Consider the following 17,123-nt stretch of genomic DNA (forward strand, 5'->3'; position numbering starts at 1 on the left):
GTCAAAGCCATGGCCCACAAGGATGGGAGCGCCGTCGTGAGCCGGAAATGGCCCCTCGTGTGTTTCATGCAACCGGATGGCGGGGAGCGACATCTCCTCTGTCAACCGGAAGCCTGGAAGATCGAACTACCCAACGGAGAAGTGCAGGCCCAGCGCCAACAGGTCCCGTTGATTCTCGCCTGGGCCCTATCCATCCACAAGGCGCAGGGCCAAACCCTGCCCCGCGTGAAGGTCGACCTCGGCCGTGTTTTCGAGCGGGGACAGGCCTACGTTGCTCTCAGTCGAGCGACCACCAAAGAGGGTCTGCAGGTCACCCGATTTGACGCCCGCAAGGTCATGGTCCATCCGCGGGTGACCGAGTTCTATTCCAAACTGGTCAGCATCACCGACGTCCTCAAACCGAAACGGCCCGATCCCCGTCCGCTGCCACCGGGGGCCGATGAGTTTGACGACGATGATTTCGACAGAATGATGTAAGGCTATTTCTACGATCTATGCATTTACTCTGTAGCTTCTATGACCACTTCCACATGTATATACAGCCATCCCAGACAGCCAGTGTTCTCTACCTCAAGTTTCCACCGTGACATATTTCATGTAGCATTGCAATCACATTGATCTTCTATTTGTACCATTTCTTAGGTCTCGAATAATCCTTGTATAGAGCTCTATAGATACCTCCAGATCGGGTTAGGGACGGGCGATAAGATAAGCTTCACGTGACAGTCGCTGAGTCAGCGACTGCCTCACTTCTTCCTCTTTTGCTCTTCTTCTTCCTCGGACGGCGGATTATTTTCCCATCTTTGCGACACGCTGTACGAGCTTTGTCAAACCTGTCTCGCTCGTTGTCTGTCATTCTCCTGTTCCCGCTTCGTTTCCTGGTTCGGAGCATGGTCACGCTTCAGAATACCCTCGGGAAGTGATTGAAATTCTTGCACCCCTGTGCCCATCATGGCTTCCGAGTTCATCGGGTATAATGTCCTGGTCACCCTGCGAGTGCCACCCAATGCAACCGTCCAGGGTCAGGTGTCTGATGTCGTCGGACAACGGCTGATGCTTCGCAATGGTAAGTGAGAAGGATGGGTGGGGTTTGGGGAGCAGGATGCTAATCAATACTTGTATAGTGACACTGTCGTGGACCGGCCAGCGACTCCCCGTCTACTCGATTGACGCCCCCGACATCGCGGACCTCTCGCTAGGAGCGCAGGGAACACAGCCCGTTCAGGAGGGTAAAGTGGCGGCTCCAGCTTCGTATGCCCCGACCGCGCCGCAGCCGTTTGTCGATCCCGCGATCTTGAGCTTTTCGAAACCTCCCGCCCAGCAAGCCTCCCCGGCCCCCGGACCTCGAGGCCCACCCCTGCCAACCACGCCGCTTGACAACACCCCCGTTCCACAACCCCATCTGGCTCACCCAGCGGATCGAGATCGCCCGGTTCTTTTGTCCACCCTGACCGAGCCGTTCACCAGTCTGGAGCTGAGTGCGGGGGACGGGACCGAGGGGTTGCGGAGTGCCCCGCAGGAGGAGGATGAAAACACACCCACGGCCACCCACTTCAGTACGAAGCGTGGGCGTCGCCCCGGTCAGAACAAACCGCAGGGGGGGCTGAATGAGCACGACGGCGCCTCGAACCTGAACCCGAAGACCAAGGGCTGGCGTCAAACGGCCTTCGTGGAACCGGTCAACTCGCCCCTGTCGTACCGCGAAAAGCAGGCCTCGTTGAATGGGAGGCGGGGCAAGAGAAGGAACAAGCGCACCGCGTATGCCGAAGATCAGAACGGGTGGGCGACGGAAGAGGCGACGGACATCCAGGAGATGGGCGAGTTCGATTTCCAGAGCAACCTCTCCAAATTCGACAAGAGACGGGTCTTTGAGGAGATTCGCAACGAGGACACCACCGCGGACGAAGATCGGCTGGTGAGCTTCAACAAGCTTCCCAAACCAGGGACGAACGGCGGTAAGAATCTCCACTGGACGGAGAACGTTCTGGATAGTCCCCCGGAGAGTGAAGCCGGGGACTCGGAGCGGGATCCCAGCGACACCCGGCTGAGCAGCGGGACCTACTCCGGACGAGACCACTCCAAGGCCTCCGCCCGGCCCTCAACGGCGTCACGCAAAGGCAGCGGGGTCGTGGGACCGACCTTACTCCCGCCTCAGGTAGCGGCGCTGGGCCGGGGCCCGCTGAGCGCGTCCCGCAACTCCAGCCCCCGCCCAGGCACAACATCGGCCACCGCCTCCCCCGTCGCGGGGCCGGGCGTGTCCGCCGGGACCCTGCGCCTAATCACCACGAATCGCAGCTGTCCGACCGTCAGCCCGCTGCAGACGTTGGAGGTGGAGCAGATCACGATCGCCGAACTGGGCCTGACCGAGGATATGATCACCGAAAATGCCGGCCGGGGAATCGCCGAGGCGGCCGTGGGGCTCCTGGCCAACGACGCCGCGGCGCCGACGATCCTGGTGCTGACAGGGAACCATCGCACGGGGGCTCGGGCCGTCACCGCCGCCCGTCATCTGCGCAACCGGGGCCACCGGGTGACCGTGTGCATGCTGGGGCTGGAGCATGAGAACGAGCTGCTGGAAAGCTGCCAGAAGCAGCTGGAGGTGTTCAAGAAGATTGGCGGACGCGTCACCCGCTGGGAAGACATCTCTACCAAGATGTCCAACACGGACTTTGGCCCGGACCTGATCGTGGACGCGCTGTTTGGGATCCATCTGGCGTTTGACGACCTGCGCACCGACGACCAGGCGGCGGCCTTTGAGATGATCTCCTGGGCGAACCGGAGCAGTCTTGATATTCTCTCGGTCGACGTCCCGTCGGGGCTGTCGGCAACGAGTGGTGAGTCCCCTTCCGTTCCTCCCTCTTTAGACTGCCCCAACTAACAGACGACTAGGCGAGGTGACGGTCGTGGAAGGCGGGCGGCTATACGTCCACGCCAAGGCGGTCGTGGGTCTGGGAGCACCCAAAACCGGGATCATCAATGCGCTGGTGGCGGGCGAAAGTCTTGGGGTCCTGTCCGTGGCGGACATCGGTATTCCCCAGATCGTCTGGCGGAAATACGGCACTCGCCGACGACACGGGATCGATTTCGGGAATCGCTGGGTGGTTCCTCTTCGCTACCAAGCCTCGTCCGTGTGATTAGAACCCCCCGCGATGGGGGATGACAACGACTTCATGATGCGATACACAAAAAAGCATAGGTTTCCATTTTCCACGGCGTTCTACAGCTTTTTCTCGGTGGGGAGGATGATCGGAGGGCAAGAATCCTGCAGTGGCAGTGCTCCAGGAAGGGTGACTTGTATTACCTGTAGTTTTATTTGCTGTTTTTCTGTTTCTCATAAGAATACAAGTCCTCCGTGCACGCCTTGGGTTCTACCCAGGCCTGCAAGCACTTTATGCACCGCCATCTCTCTATGGTAGAGTAGGATCGGCGCGTAGTTAATCAATAACAATGATCCAGTAATACTATATTTTCTCTCGAGGAAAATTATCAACTGGTTCAAGCAATTATTTCAGTGACATCTATTTACCCAGGAATGTTTCATGTCATTGTCGATAATATATCCCAACGTTTATAAGAGTGTATAGTGATCTAGTACGGAGTATATCCGAGATATATATAGCGTTGAGACGGGAATTCAACAACCTCGACTCGACTTGATAGTGCCCCATACGGACTCGACAGGAAATCTCTAGCCAATATATAATAAGCAATTATCAAATTATCCCATCAATTTCGCCCTAAAAATAGCAAAAAATCATGAAAAAAGGCGCATCGACATCAGATACTGCTGTTTGATCGATTTGGTTATTTTGTTAAGTTTACACTGTTTGTCTAATCAACAAACTCACCCAACTTGGTTAGCGCACATCCGCACCATACATCATCGTCCGCCATCGCGAGCAGAATCAACCAGGATTTTTCAGATTCCAATCGCGAAACATGGGGAAAGGTGAGTCGTTCTTATTGACACATTACTTTTGAGACAGCTGAGACTGACGGTGTCGATCTTCTTTTAGGAACGGATAAACTCTACGTAGGTCGACCTCAACAGACCATGATCCTTTCGCGACGCCGCTGACCACCAACTACACAGATCACACACTCGGAGTGGGCTTCGGAGGATGCCTTTTCGGCTAATGCAGGGGCCGGTGTGGGAAAGGCAAGACGCGGCGAACACGGGGCATTCAAGCGTCTCCCCTTCAACTTCTGCTCGCTGTCGCTGCAGCCGTACGCGCATCCCGTGTGCACGCAGTCGGGCACCATCTTCGATCTGACCAACATCGTCCCCTGGATCAAGAAACACGGCACGAACCCCGTCGACGGCACGCCGCTGAAGAGCGCCGACCTGATCAAGCTCCACCTGGCGAAGAACGAGGCCGGCGAATACATCGATCCCGTGACCTACAAGGTGCTGACGGACAACACGCACATCGTCGCCCTGCGCAATACCGGGAACGTGTTTGCGTGGGACACGGTGGAGCGGTTGAATATCAAGGGCAAGCTGTGGCGCGACCTGGTCACGGACGAGGAGTTTGGCCGGAAGGACATCATCACCCTCCAGGACCCGCAGAACATCGAGTCGCGGAATCTGAGCGCCTTCCACTACCTGCAGGCGGGGGAGAGTGGGCTGACGGATGAGCAGCAGCAGGAGCGGGCGTCAGGCAGCGTCAACGCCGATGCGCTGGGCAGCTCGGCCAAGATTCTGAAGGCGAAGGAGGCAGTGGCCAAGGCGCGGGCGGAACGCGCGCAGCGGGGCACCGCGGGGGCCGTCTCCCAGTCCGCAACGGAGGGCGGAGTCCGAGCGGGGTCGCGAGCCTCCAACCAGGCGGCCGCGGCGGCGTCGCGGAAACCGGTGCCCTACAACGCCGCCCGACACACGACAGGAATGGCAGCGGCGTCGCTGACGAGCACGGGGCTGACGCCGCACACGTCGGGCGAGCTGGCGCTCCTATCGGACGAGGAGTACATGCTCCGACGGGGGCGCGTCAAACAGAAGGGGTACGCGCGCCTGTCCACCAACCTGGGAGACGTCAACGTGGAGCTCCAGACGGAGTACGCGCCCAAGGCGGTGTGGAACTTCATCAAGCTGGCGAAGAAGGGCTACTACCGGGACGTGGCTTTCCACCGCAACATCAAGGGGTTCATGATCCAGGGTGGGGATCCGTCCGGGACGGGACGCGGCGGGGAGAGCATCTGGGGGAAGTACTTCAACGACGAATTTGAGGGGCCGCTGAAGCACGATTCCCGGGGGACGTTGAGCATGGCCAATAAGGGGAAGAACACCAACAGCAGCCAATTGTATGTTTCCCCTACACAAACATAAAAAGAGAGAGAGAGACTGACAGACCAGTTTCATCGCCTACCGCGCCCTACCGCACCTGAATCTCAAGCATACCATCTTTGGCCACGTCATCGACGACCCGACACCGTCGTCGGGCACACTCGACCGCATGGAAACCAACCCAGTGAACCCGTCCACCAATCGACCGACCCCGGACATCCGCATCCACGACGTGACCATCTTCGTGGACCCCTTCGAGGAGTTCCTGAAACAGCGGCAGGCCGAGGCTCGGGGGGAGACCCCCAACGACCGCCCGGCGGACGGTTCCTCGCAACAGGACGACAACAACAACAACAAGAACGACGACGACGATCAGGTCACCTGGACCGGCAAGCGCATCCGTGGTGCGGGCGGCGCCGAGGACGCGAGTGGCGGCGCAGGAGTCGGAAAATACCTACGGGCGGCGCTGGCGGATCGGGGTCCGGAGACGGAGGATGAGATCGTGGAGGTCCTGGAGGATGAACCCGAGCCCGAGCCGGCGCGCAAGAAGATGAAGGGGCGGGGGGGATTTGGAGATTTTAGCTCGTGGGATTAACTGGGATCGCGCGATTGCTAGACATATGGAATTGTATGCACTATGTAGATATATCTGACTGGGACTGGATGGTCCCTGGAGGACCCGTCCCACCGCTGCAATCCTGCTCGATGTCCGATCGGATCTATAGTCTACGTCATGCGACCGAGATCTCGAACCCTTCTCCTTTTCACCCTGATCGTGTAGGTCCTCGTGGTCAGGACTTAGGAGTCTTTGGACTATTCCAATAGTGTGTTGAGGATCGACTAGTCGGTACCCGGACGGTACTTCCCCCCCCTCCCAATTTGGCTGATCCCAGCGGTACCAGCGAAGTATCCCTGCGATGACCAGCTCTCCCCGGTAATCTTGATACCGGTACCAAACGGGTCATCACCTGCATAATACCCCAGAAAAGCGGGCATCCACCGGTCAGAGTGGGTTCGGTACGGTCTCAGACCCCGCTGACTGAGCAATCCCCTGCGTGCCCCGCGCGTAATGCTCATAAATCGGGTCAGGCTGATACAGGCTCGTAAGCCAAAGTCCAGTACTAAGAATAGTTGACGATCGAGTCCGACTTATCGTCACTTTCTCTCTCTCTCTCTCTCTCTCTCTCTCTCTCTCTCTTCATTCTTCTTCTCTTCCCCCTTGCCATCTGTTCACTAGAATATCCTCTTGTCTCGGCTCGGCTGATTCTTCGGATTCTTTTCTCTCTGGAGATCATCCTTGTCCTCCCTCCCATCGGATTCCTCCTGTGAGTTATCCTGTCTACTCCCTCCAGACACTACACCTTACCCCCCTCCCTCTCCCCTTCTCCTATCAGGTTCCAACGACCCAGTGGTGGTGTGAAGATCTAGATCTTTGGGACTGGGGAATTTGGTTTTCCGAATATCGGGAATCGGGGATGGAGGATAGGGATTGACGGTGGTCGCTCGTTCCGGGTGAGGGTAAATCCCTTGACGACGTCCTACCTCTCTCCCCCCCCTTGCCAATCGAATAAATAGGAGAAGGTTGGGACGGGTGGTGAGACGTCGTCTGGATTGGCACTTCCCCTGTTCACCAATCTGATCGGTTGCTACGGTGGAACGCTCCAGGTGTCGTTGACTGACTTCCCATACTCTCCAGTTCCGGTGCCTTTCGCTTCCGCCGCATCTCCCCCGATCCTACGTCAGTCCGCTGAATCCCCCCCCTCCTCCGTGGGATACGCCGCCGCCGCCGCCACCAACGCCGCCTACCTCTTCGTTTCCTCTTCTCTCTCGATTTCTTCCACACTCGACTTCTCGCGTCGCTTTTGACGGTGCCGTGTTCTCCAATTCTTCTCCCGGGTTCCCGTTGACTTCGCGTCCCACGATCAAGCTGGCAGGAAATAAGCGGAGAAGCTTTTCGAGCCAGGGTGGGTTGCTGAACCGAATGTTCAGTGGCTCCTCGAGCCCACCCAAAGATAAAATCGACACCATCCCCCAGGCCACTGCCATCGACACACCGTCCGCCCCCGCTCGCACCGACGAACCCGCCCCCGTCCAGAAGAAGTTTTCGCCCCCGGGTGGTTTCTTTGGCCGTCGGACCAGCGAGGAACAGAGCAACCCCGTTGGCGAGAAGAAGCGCCGGAGCAGCACCGTCACCAAGGCCGCCACCTTCTTTAGCAACGCCAAAAATTCCCTGAGCCTCAACGGGTCCCGAGACAACTCGTCGGGCTCCGGTCCGATCCGCGAGCTCACCGCGCTGCAGAAACTCGGGACCATGGACCCGGCCCTGACCGTCCCCCAGGGTTCCTTGAACAACTCCGCCGGCGAGTCGGTCCCCACCCCGCGCTCCTCGTTCAAGGTCGGTGTCACCGAGGACCAGAACCGAAAATGTCGTCGCACCATGGAGGACACCCACGCCTACCTGTACAACTTCCTTGGCACACCCGCGCCCGCGCCTGGGCCGTCCAACGACGCTGCTGCTGCTACCACCACCACCACCACCGATAGTAACCGTCCTGCCGGGGAACCCGCGTCGCCCCGGACGGAGGAGCCGCCCCCCGGCGCCGTGGAGACGGACAACGGGTACTTCGCCATCTTCGACGGGCATGCGGGCACCTTCGCCGCCGACTGGTGTGGCAAGAAATTGCACCTGATCCTCGAGGAGGTCATGCGTCGGTCCCCCAACATGGCGGTCCCCGAGCTGCTCGACCAGGCCTTTACCAGCGTCGACCAGCAGCTGGAGAAGCTGCCCGTCAAGAACAGCGGGTGCACCGCGGTCGTCGCCCTGCTGCGGTGGGAGGACCGGGTGCCCAACGCGCACTCGGCCACCGGGTCGGCTGCCCTGGCCCCGCCGCCGCCGCTGCCTCCGCCTCCGCCGCGACGTCGACCAACGCAGATGCCGCGGACGCCGGCGCGGCCGGGGAGACGCCGACGCAGGCCTCCGCCGGCGGGGCGGCGCTGATCCCCAAGCTCCAGGAGAAGGCGGTCCGGCAGCGCGTGCTGTACACCGCCAACGTGGGCGACGCCCGGGTGCTCCTCTGCCGGAACGGCAAGGCCCTCCGGTTATCGTACGACCACAAGGGCAGCGACGAGAACGAGGGGAAACGGATCGCCAACGCCGGCGGATTGATCCTGAACAACCGCGTCAACGGCGTGCTGGCCGTGACCCGTGCCCTGGGGGATGCCTACATCAAGGATCTCGTGACGGGGCATCCGTACACCACGGAGACCGTGATCCAGCCGGAAGCGGACGAATTCATCATATTGGCCTGCGACGGGGTGAGTTTTTCTTCCTTTCTTCCTTCCCTAATTTTCCATTATCTCTTCGTTTTCACCGGATGAAATGCTGATGCTCGGATAGCTGTGGGATGTCTGCAGTGATCAGGAAGCGGTCGATCTGATCCGACATATCCCCGATGCCCAGGAGGCGTCCAAGGTGCTCGTGGATCACGCGCTGGCCCGGTTCAGCACGGACAACCTGTCCTGCATGGTGATCCGCCTGAACAGCGAGCGGGTGCGGGAGGTCGTCAACGGCACGGCCGACCCGATCGGCGTGGCGGGCGACCCGTCGATGCCCGCGGAGCCGGGATTGAGCGAGGCCGACAAGATCGTGGAGAGCGCGCGGCGGAGCATGGCCAACGCCGGGATCACGGACGATTCGGAGGCGGGGGAGAAGGTCAAGGAGGAGATTCTGCAGAAGATGTCCAACGAGGAAGCGGGGCCGGAACTGTCGGTCAACGAGCACGCTGAGGCACCGCCGTTGGCGCCGCCGCCCAAGCCGGATGGGTCGTGATTGTTTCTTTTCTTTTCTTTTCTTTTCCTTTTGACGTTTAGTTTGCACTGTTTTGGGTTGCTGGCGTGGGTCGCGGGCTGTCGGCCTTTCTTGTCTATTATCTGTTCTTTCGTAGGGATCCCTACCTCTGGGACTCGTGGGTCGGGGTATGGTTGATGGTTCCAGGTGCTCTGAAGAGCCAATTGATTTCTTTTCGTTTTCGATTCTGTTCCGACATTCCGATCCTACCACCCTGTTATGACCACCTTGGTTTGTTCAAGGACTGGGCTTCAGGGGGGATGGATCTGAGCTGTCTTATGTTGATCTCCTGAGCGGGTGCTCCGATGCTGTACATGTTGATGAGCTGTCCGGAAGAAGAATACATCTATCACCATATCATCCACCAGTATCATCCAACATCTACCGTCTACCATCTACTGGTCGATAGATGAGAGATCTTTGAATAGTGTATTGTGTACTGGGTTACAACGCCGTGAAATCTAAAAGTACAAATTCGATATGGACATGAAACTTCTCCTTCCCTTCACCTACTCAGTCTTCTCGGTCGGCGGCTCGACCGCCTTCTTCTCGTTGAAGACACCGTCGGCCAGGATCTCAGCCCCCCGGGCGTAGGTCGGATGCGGGCCGGGCATGACGTGGTCCCGGGACTGGTCGAGCTCGCCGTGGCGGACCCGGTCGGGCCAGGCGGCGGCGAACTGGGCGTCGTAGAGGTCCGTCCAGAGGACCTTGACGAGATCATCCGGCAGGGAGTTGGTGTTGGCGGGGGTCTCCTCGACCTTGTACTCGACGCTGGCGGGGCCGGCGCTGAGGGTGTGTTCGAGGGCGTTGACGCGGGCCGCCTGGGACTCGGCGAGGGCCTGCTCGCGCTTGCGGGCCTCACGGCGACGACGACGGGCCGTCGGGGTGAGGTAGCCGCGGAGGCGGCGGGCGAAGCCGTTGGCGATCTCGTCGGCCTGGATGGCGAGGACGGCGGCCATGTCGGCGACGGAGGTGGCCTTTTGGTCCATGAGGGCGCGGGCGCGGTGCTTCTTCTCCATGAGCCAGCCGACCTTGTCGGCGTACTTGTCGTCGAACTCCTTGGCGGCTTCGGGGTCGCGGGGTCGTCGCTGGGCGAGCCACTGGTCGGAGATGGTGATCATGTCGCGCGGAGGCGCCAGCTGGCGCTGCAGGGAGAATTCCCGGAGGAGATGGTAGGCGCGGAGCCCGACCTGGGCGTCGTTGAAGTGCACGGAGTAGTAGGGGACCCACATGTCTTTGCGGAGAGAGGCGGGGACGGTTTTCTTGCCGTGGTAGACGAGTTGCCGGAGGACGTTGTGTTTCTATTCAGTTAGTCTTCCTTCTAGCGGTAGATCTCTACACAAGTAGAGAGGCTCGGCTCACCTCGAGATATCGCGTCAACGAGTAGACCACCTGGTTGGTGCGCATGTTGTGGTAGACGAAGATGTTCTTGCCGTGCGTGATGGCATTGACGGCCTTCCGTAACCGGACGCCCTCCTTGAACTGATGTAACTTGAAGGCATTGGAGTTCTGTTCTCTTGATCGGCCCTGGATGAGGCTGTGGTTCTCGACGGGCGGACGACGGACGACGTTCCAGGTGCCGATCTTGGTGGGATCCAGGATCTTCTGGATGGACGATTTGGGGGCGGAGGCCATGATGACCTGACTTGTGACTCGAACCGTCAGGATTGCAGACAGCGAAGGGCGACGTGAAGCTGTAAAATGGTCGAGGATGCAGACATCCCGAGGAGAAGAAGAGGTGAGGACCGGATCATTTTTTCGACCGGGGCTAAACCCGATCGGGAGCAGCATCATCATCATCGCGACTTGGGCTTCATTTTCTCTTCTGTCTGCATTCTTCTTTCTACGTTCTTCTTGTGACGTGCACTGGCACGCATTGACTACTCACTCACGACATAGGGGCCACCCTAGCATGACCCATCCCCACCATGTCGCTGAGCGGGGATGACCCCGGTCCCGATGCCACCACGCGTCGCGAGACTCCCTGGCTGCTGCCGACGGTATGGACAAGATCCTCTGAAGAGACACATGATAGGAACCGTCGCATTGACAGATGTAATGCTAGAACCGCCGCCTGCGACACCTCTACGGTCTGTCGCTCCGCAACCTCGTCCTCACCCCGCCCAACCCTCCCAATCGGAAAAAGACCATCGACGATGAAGAGATCCCCAATGCCCTGCAATCGCCCTTCAAGCGACTCGCCCTCGATGCGAGATCCGCCATACCCCAATCTCGCTCATTCACCAATCTGCCCACGGCCGGGGTCGACGGCGACAAGGACAAGACACCGGCCCATCGTCCAGCGTCGTCGCCCGCGCGTCGGCCCGTCCGGCGACGCAGTACGCTGCCCGGGACCGACCTCGACCCGCGTACCCGCGAGGGCCAGCTGCAGGCCATCACCCGGAGTCGCATGGCCGATACGTGGTTCTCCCTGCACACTGAGGCCGAGGCCGGAGCCGGATCCGGGGATGGCGCCGCTGCTGCCCCGCCGGTCTACGTGAGTGAGGTGGTCGAGAATGCCACCAACCCGAGCTTCCGCTTCTTCGATCTGACCCGATGCGGTCCGGGCGTGGCGCGGGGAGATTGGGTGATGGTTCGGGTGTGGGCGCGGGCGACCCCGGCGGACGCCTACGCGCTCCTGGTGGAGTGGCAGCTGTCGCTGCCGTCGCTGCAGTTCCTGGGCCGGTCCCTCGACGGGTTTCACCACCCGCTGCCACCCAACTCCCTCATCTTCCACTTTCCGGACGGCGTGTACACGAGCCTGACCGACCTGCCGCCCGCGGCGTCGGCCCCGGTCGCCTCCCGGGCGGAGGGGACGGCCCTGCCGACGGCGTCGTACGACGCCCTGATGCGGCTGGCGAACCTGGACGAGTGCATCCAGGACGCGCGCACGACGCGGGCCCGCCTCGAGGCCCAGATCACCGCCATTCTGGAGACCCACCGACCGGCGCATGCGACCACGAGCGAGGCCGCCGCCGCGCGCGAGACGCTGGCGCTCACGCGACAGGCGGTGGCCGCGGAGCGCAAGCAGCTCCGCCTGGCCACCCGGCGCCGCGAGGCCCTGGCGGCCAGCCTGCGCGCGCGGCGGGACGCCATGGCCCGCGGACGCCAGGTTCAAGAGCGCGCCCGCAGCCACCTCCCCGACGCGCGGGCCAAGCTGGCCGCCAGCACCGCCCTGCTGGCGCAGACGGGCACGGACACCCGGGGCCAGCTGCGGCGCATCGCCGAGGACCTGCTGGCCATCTACCCGATCGAGCCCGTGGCCGACCAGCCGCTGGCCTTCACGATCGTGGGGCTGCCGCTGCCCAACTCGGACTTTGCCGACGTCGACGACCGCGACCGGCTGGCCGCCGCGCTGGGGTGGACCGCACACCTCGTGCACCTGCTGTCCCTGTACCTGTCGGCGCCCGTGCCTTACCCGATCCACCCGGCCCTGTCGCAGTCGCAGATCCACGACCCGGTCTCGGTCGACCTGGCCCCCCGGCGGTACCCACTCCACCCGGGCCCGGCGCCGGCACGCTTCGACTACGGGGTCTTCCTGCTCAACAAGGACATCGAGTTCGTGATGAACACGCAGGGGCTGCGGGGACTCGACCGACGGCAGACGCTGCCGAACCTCAAGTACCTGCTGTACGTGCTGACGGCGGGGCCCACCGCGATCCCCGCCCGGAAGGCCGGCGGGATACGGGGGCTACGACTCCGCGCGACGCACGCGCCCTGAGGGAAAGAATCTTCGCGATCATTCTGACTGGGGGGAGGGCCGACTGTGTGGCGCCGTTAGTGCCCTTAGGGGGATTTCTTTGCACGGATTGGTTGGTCGGATTCGCGCGCTGGTCTCGGCCTGTCCGACCCGTCACGAACCCCCCGGAGCACAGTGGATCACGCCCCCCTTGGTCCTGCATGCCCGGTGAGACTGCTGTGCGCGGGGAATGACCAGGATGGGGTCATGGGGATGGGGATTTGTGCCAATGGATTGTGGCGAGGAGCGCGCAAGGGGGATTCTGTCGTCATTCTGTAATCTACTGGAAGTCAAGATGATTCTCATTATCAATAAATATATGGATGTATATACAATATTACAGGAACTATAATATGGGTGCCGGTATAGATAAGTTGGAAATAAATCCAGATAAATCGAGCTCGCTTTGCGTCGGCCGTTTTCCTCCCCGCTCCTTCTCCTCCACTCCACTCCTATCCTCCATTACCCTCTCCGCTCCATCTCCCCATCCTATTCCACCCCATTGGCTCTGTTTTTATTTACCTTCCTTTTCTGTCGCCTGTCGGAGTCATGCCCGCCAGTCAGGGCCAGCGGGAATCGACCGTCTACTCCCAGGGCCGATCGCCTTCGCCCCGACCGTCGCTGTCCCAGTCCTCCCAGCACCGTCGCGGCTACCAGGCCTGCGATCCCTGTCGGCAACGCAAGGTGAAGTGCGATCTGGGGAGTATGTTCGATCGTCGACAATGACTGGCTAGATGGCTAACGGACGGATTCTAGGCGTCGATAACCCCCGTCCCCCGCCCTGCGTCCGCTGCCGCCGCGAGAGTAAGCGATGCGAGTTCTCCGCCACGAGACGGAAACGCAAGGCCTCCGAGGTCGAGGAGTCCCGCGAGGATGCCCTGCAACGTGATAAACGGATGATGGTCGGGGAGGTCGTTGCCGATGCGTCCCCCAGTCACGCGTCGTCCTATCCTCCTCCTCCCACACCGGCCCCCGACGCCGCGATCGAGACGACGACCCGACCGACGTGGCCCGACAGTCCCCCCGTCCCCCCCGCGTCCCAACCACCACTCACCTACCCGGTTAAGGCGCCTCCGGCCCCATCGACGAGGTCGTTCTCCGAGTCCCGCGGGTCTCGACTCATGTATCCTGGTCCAGTTCCGGGCGCGGGTGTGGGGTCGGGGTCGGGGTCGGGGTCGGGTCCCGGGGCGGGATCCGGGTATGGACTCGAGGGCGGCCAGCCCATGATGAACCGCACCGCCGTCGAGCTGCTGTCGCCCGCGATCAGTAACAGTCATGATGCGCTTCACTTGCTGTCTGAAGCGGCCGGTCGGACGGAGGATCTCAATCGCCAGAGCCGCGAGAATCGCTACGCCGCCCGCCAGTCCGTCTCGTCCTTCAACTCGCCCATGTCCCCCATGACCCAGGCGGGCACGCCGCACAGTGCCGGGGGTTCGTTCTCGCGGCCGCCCCGCTCGGGAGCCATGCAGGTCGGTCAGTATTACCAGGCGGGCGGGCCGGAGTCGATGGCTGCGCCGGGAACCGCCGACGACCGCGCGCCGCCCAGTACGTCGTCGGCGCCCCCGCGCGACCCGGGCTTCCAGGACGCTGTCAAAGCGTGGTCGCGGTTGCGATTCGTCCGCGCTGGCTGGCTCTCCGTGGAGGAATGCATGGCCTATGTAGCACAGTCGGTCCTTTCCCTGTCCTTTCCCTGTCTCGTGGCGTCTTTCCACTAATATCACGGCAGCTACTACGAGCATCTGGCTCCCCTGAGTCCCATCGTCATCGCGGACTTTGCCCCCCCGTCCACGCACCGTGCGCTTCTGACCGACGAGCCGGTGCTGGCCGTGACCATCCTGACCACGGCCTCGCGCCACATGAAGCCCAAGGGCGACGGCGCTTACACCCGCGCCTTCTACATCCACGACCGGCTCTGGTCCTACCTCCGGGGCATGATCGAGCGTCTCTTCTGGGGCCAGGAGAAGTTTGGCGGCGGCGGCGTCGGCATCAGCAAACCGCGGTCCTTTGACCTGGCCGCCCCGGCGACCCGGAGCCCCGCTAAGGGGAACTTGCGGTCGCTGGGTACCATCGAGGCACTGCTGATCCTGACCGACTGGCATCCGCGGAATCTCCACTTCCCGCCCGGCGACGACGAGAACGCGCTGCTGGACTTGGATGCCCACGCCCACCTGGGCCGCGCCGACCGAGACCCCCACCACCCCGAGGTCGACCTTGACCACGCCCCCCACCGCGCCCCGATCACCGCCGCCGAGGGCCGGCTGGCCTTCCAGAAGTGGCTGGAGCCCGCCTGGCGGTCCGACCGCATGTCCTGGATGCTACTGAGCACGGCGCAGGCCCTCGCCTTCGAGCTGGGCGTCTTCGACCAGCGGAGCGAGGTCCGCGTCGCCACCGAGTCGCCCGCCGAGCAGACCCGCAAGCGCCGCCTGCGCCGTCTCATACTCGTCTACATCACCCAGAGCAGCGGCCGTCTGGGCATCCCCTCCATGCTGCCGCTCCCCCAGTGGACCAACGACATCCAGCCGACGGCCGAGCCGGGCGCCGACGGCGACCAGGCCGTCGTCGACCGCATGCACGACTGCTGGATCGGCATCTCCAAGATCATGTACCAGAGCAACCAGCTGCTCTTCGCCTCCAACGAACAGACCTCGGAGCTCATCCGCAGCGGCCGCTACCGCGACCAGATCGACCGCTTCCAGCCCTTCCTCCGCGAGTGGCGGCGCGACCTGGACTCCATCCACCTGGCTCCGGCCATGCGGAGCATCCTCATGATCGAGTACGAGTACACCCGGCTGTACGTCAACTCGCTCGCTCTCCAGGCCGTTGTCGATCGCTGGACCACCATGTCCAACGAGGCCGCCCAGGCCAAGCCCGCCTCGTCCGGCAGCGGGGGATTCCATGTCCTGATGGAGCTGTATCGCGTCAACGAGCCCTACATCCAGGAGGTGGTCGACGCCTCCCGCCGCATCCTCACCACCGTTCTCGAGGTTCTGGTGCCGGGGGATCACCTAAAACATGCCCCGGTCCGGACCTGTTTTCGTATCCTGTCTGGGATGATTTTTATCCTAAAGGTATATCCACCTACCCCTCTCCCTCCCCTCCTTCTGATAGACCATTGATACTGACGACTGCAGACCTTCACCCTAGGCGCCAAGGAGGATGACGTGCGGGTCTCGTTGGACCTGCAGGATCGGGTCATCGAAGCCCTCCGGACCCACGTGGTAGACGACGTCCATCTCAGCCACGCGATCTCGCGCCTCCTGGAGCTGCTCACCACCAGCATCCGCACGCGATTCCTCCGATTCGCCCCGCTGGACCGCGGCGGAGACGGCGAGGCGCCCGACCGCAACTCCGCGCCGGTCTCGCGCCCGCATTCGCCGCGGCCGCGCGACGGTCCCGCCAGCCGACGGGAGGGTGCATCGATGGCCCCGTGGACGCCGGCGCCCAGCTCGCAGAACCTCAACTACAGTGACGGCACCGCGCCGCCGCCACCCCCACCGCCCGCTCATCAACCACCGCAGCAACAGCAACAGCAGCAGCAGCAGCAACAGCAACAGCCTCCGCAACCGCCATCACAGACGGGGTCAACGCCCATCTCAGCCCACGATCCCCTCGCAAGCATCCCCGCACAGCCAATCAACTCATCCAACATCAACGTCTCCTTCATGCCGCCCCCGCCCTCAGTCTACTACAACTACTACGATCCGCACGCGACGCCCCCCGCGGGCAGCGACCTCGACGGGCTGCCGCCGTCGCAGTCGCTCAACGACCACGCGGCCGTCCTCCCGGATTGGTTCGCGCTGCCGCTAGACCAGTTCTTCAACAGCTCGACGGCTGTCGTGGACCAGGGTCTCGGCGGCACAGGGCCGATGGTCGGCGAACTGGATATGTTGGAGGTGCTGCTCAATGAGCAGTATGATGGGAATAATAACCCGTCTGGAGAGGGTGGGGAGTCGGGGATGTCACCGTTTGTTCCGTGATGTCTTCTCTTCTTCTCCATCTTTTGCTTCTTTTTTACTGCTGACGTCTTATTGACGGAAGAGATGATCGATTGTTGGTTTGATTTTATGTGATGTGTGTGATGTGATACGACATGATATTCTACGGCGAATGCAACGCCACGATTGACTTGCGAGCGCGGAGGTTTACTCTTATATCTTTCTTACTTTGTTTCATGTTTCGTTGTATTTGCAGATGTGTGGACTGTATAATCGGGGGATGTCTATAAGATAGCATAGTGTCATTTATGCTTGATCTAT

General features: G+C 61.4%; 5 protein-coding genes across 5 annotated transcripts; 4 read left to right on the top strand and 1 right to left on the bottom strand.

Moving 5' to 3' along the window:
• Positions 1-796: 796 nt before the first annotated feature.
• P168DRAFT_311126 (peptidyl-prolyl cis-trans isomerase) lies at positions 797-6,014 on the top strand. Its single transcript, XM_024839462.1, has 5 exons — positions 797-1,066; positions 1,125-2,834; positions 2,890-3,128; positions 4,094-5,298; positions 5,351-6,014. The coding sequence occupies exons 1-5, from the start codon at positions 952-954 to the stop codon at positions 5,874-5,876; spliced, it is 3,795 nt and encodes a 1,264-aa protein (XP_024692077.1). The 5' UTR covers positions 797-951; the 3' UTR covers positions 5,877-6,014.
• A 1,248-nt stretch (positions 6,015-7,262) lies between these two features.
• ptcG (type 2C protein phosphatase PTC1) lies at positions 7,263-9,110 on the top strand (the record flags this gene model as incomplete). The annotated part of the gene is given in 3 exon segments (XM_024833595.1): positions 7,263-8,199; positions 8,214-8,596; positions 8,679-9,110. The coding sequence occupies 3 exon segments, from the start codon at positions 7,263-7,265 to the stop codon at positions 9,108-9,110; spliced, it is 1,752 nt and encodes a 583-aa protein (XP_024692078.1).
• A 527-nt stretch (positions 9,111-9,637) lies between these two features.
• Positions 9,638-10,763, bottom strand: P168DRAFT_318948 (mitochondrial 54S ribosomal protein mL67; the record flags this gene model as incomplete). The annotated part of the gene is made up of 2 exons (XM_024840237.1): positions 9,638-10,429; positions 10,491-10,763. 2 exons carry the CDS (start codon positions 10,761-10,763, stop codon positions 9,638-9,640), a joined length of 1,065 nt encoding a protein of 354 aa, XP_024692079.1.
• Positions 10,764-11,056: 293 nt separating this feature from the next.
• Positions 11,057-12,849, top strand: P168DRAFT_318949 (putative UV radiation resistance protein (UVRAG); the record flags this gene model as incomplete). Its single annotated transcript, XM_024840238.1, has 2 exons — positions 11,057-11,128; positions 11,194-12,849. 2 exons carry the CDS (start codon positions 11,057-11,059, stop codon positions 12,847-12,849), a joined length of 1,728 nt encoding a protein of 575 aa, XP_024692080.1.
• A 437-nt stretch (positions 12,850-13,286) lies between these two features.
• P168DRAFT_290658 (uncharacterized protein) lies at positions 13,287-17,095 on the top strand. Its single transcript, XM_024837264.1, has 3 exons — positions 13,287-14,533; positions 14,594-15,935; positions 15,999-17,095. Exons 1-3 carry the CDS (start codon positions 13,602-13,604, stop codon positions 16,842-16,844), a joined length of 3,120 nt encoding a protein of 1,039 aa, XP_024692081.1. The 5' UTR covers positions 13,287-13,601; the 3' UTR covers positions 16,845-17,095.
• The last annotated feature ends 28 nt before the right edge of the window (positions 17,096-17,123 follow it).

This window comes from Aspergillus campestris (genome assembly GCF_002847485.1).
Source record: "Aspergillus campestris IBT 28561 chromosome Unknown P168scaffold_7, whole genome shotgun sequence".
Taxonomy (NCBI): domain Eukaryota; kingdom Fungi; phylum Ascomycota; class Eurotiomycetes; order Eurotiales; family Aspergillaceae; genus Aspergillus; species Aspergillus campestris.

Coding starts and splice junctions, on each gene's coding strand:
- P168DRAFT_311126 (XM_024839462.1), top strand. CDS start 952: ATGGCTTCCGAGTTCATCGGGTATAATGTCCTGGTCACCCTGCGAGTG. Junction 3,129..4,093: donor TTCGCTACCAAGCCTCGTCC/GTGTGATTAGAA, acceptor CCAACTACACAG/ATCACACACTCGGAGTGGGC. Junction 5,299..5,350: donor AACACCAACAGCAGCCAATT/GTATGTTTCCCC, acceptor CTGACAGACCAG/TTTCATCGCCTACCGCGCCC.
- P168DRAFT_290658 (XM_024837264.1), top strand. CDS start 13,602: ATGGCTAACGGACGGATTCTAGGCGTCGATAACCCCCGTCCCCCGCCC. Junction 14,534..14,593: donor TGCATGGCCTATGTAGCACA/GTCGGTCCTTTC, acceptor ATATCACGGCAG/CTACTACGAGCATCTGGCTC. Junction 15,936..15,998: donor GGATGATTTTTATCCTAAAG/GTATATCCACCT, acceptor TGACGACTGCAG/ACCTTCACCCTAGGCGCCAA.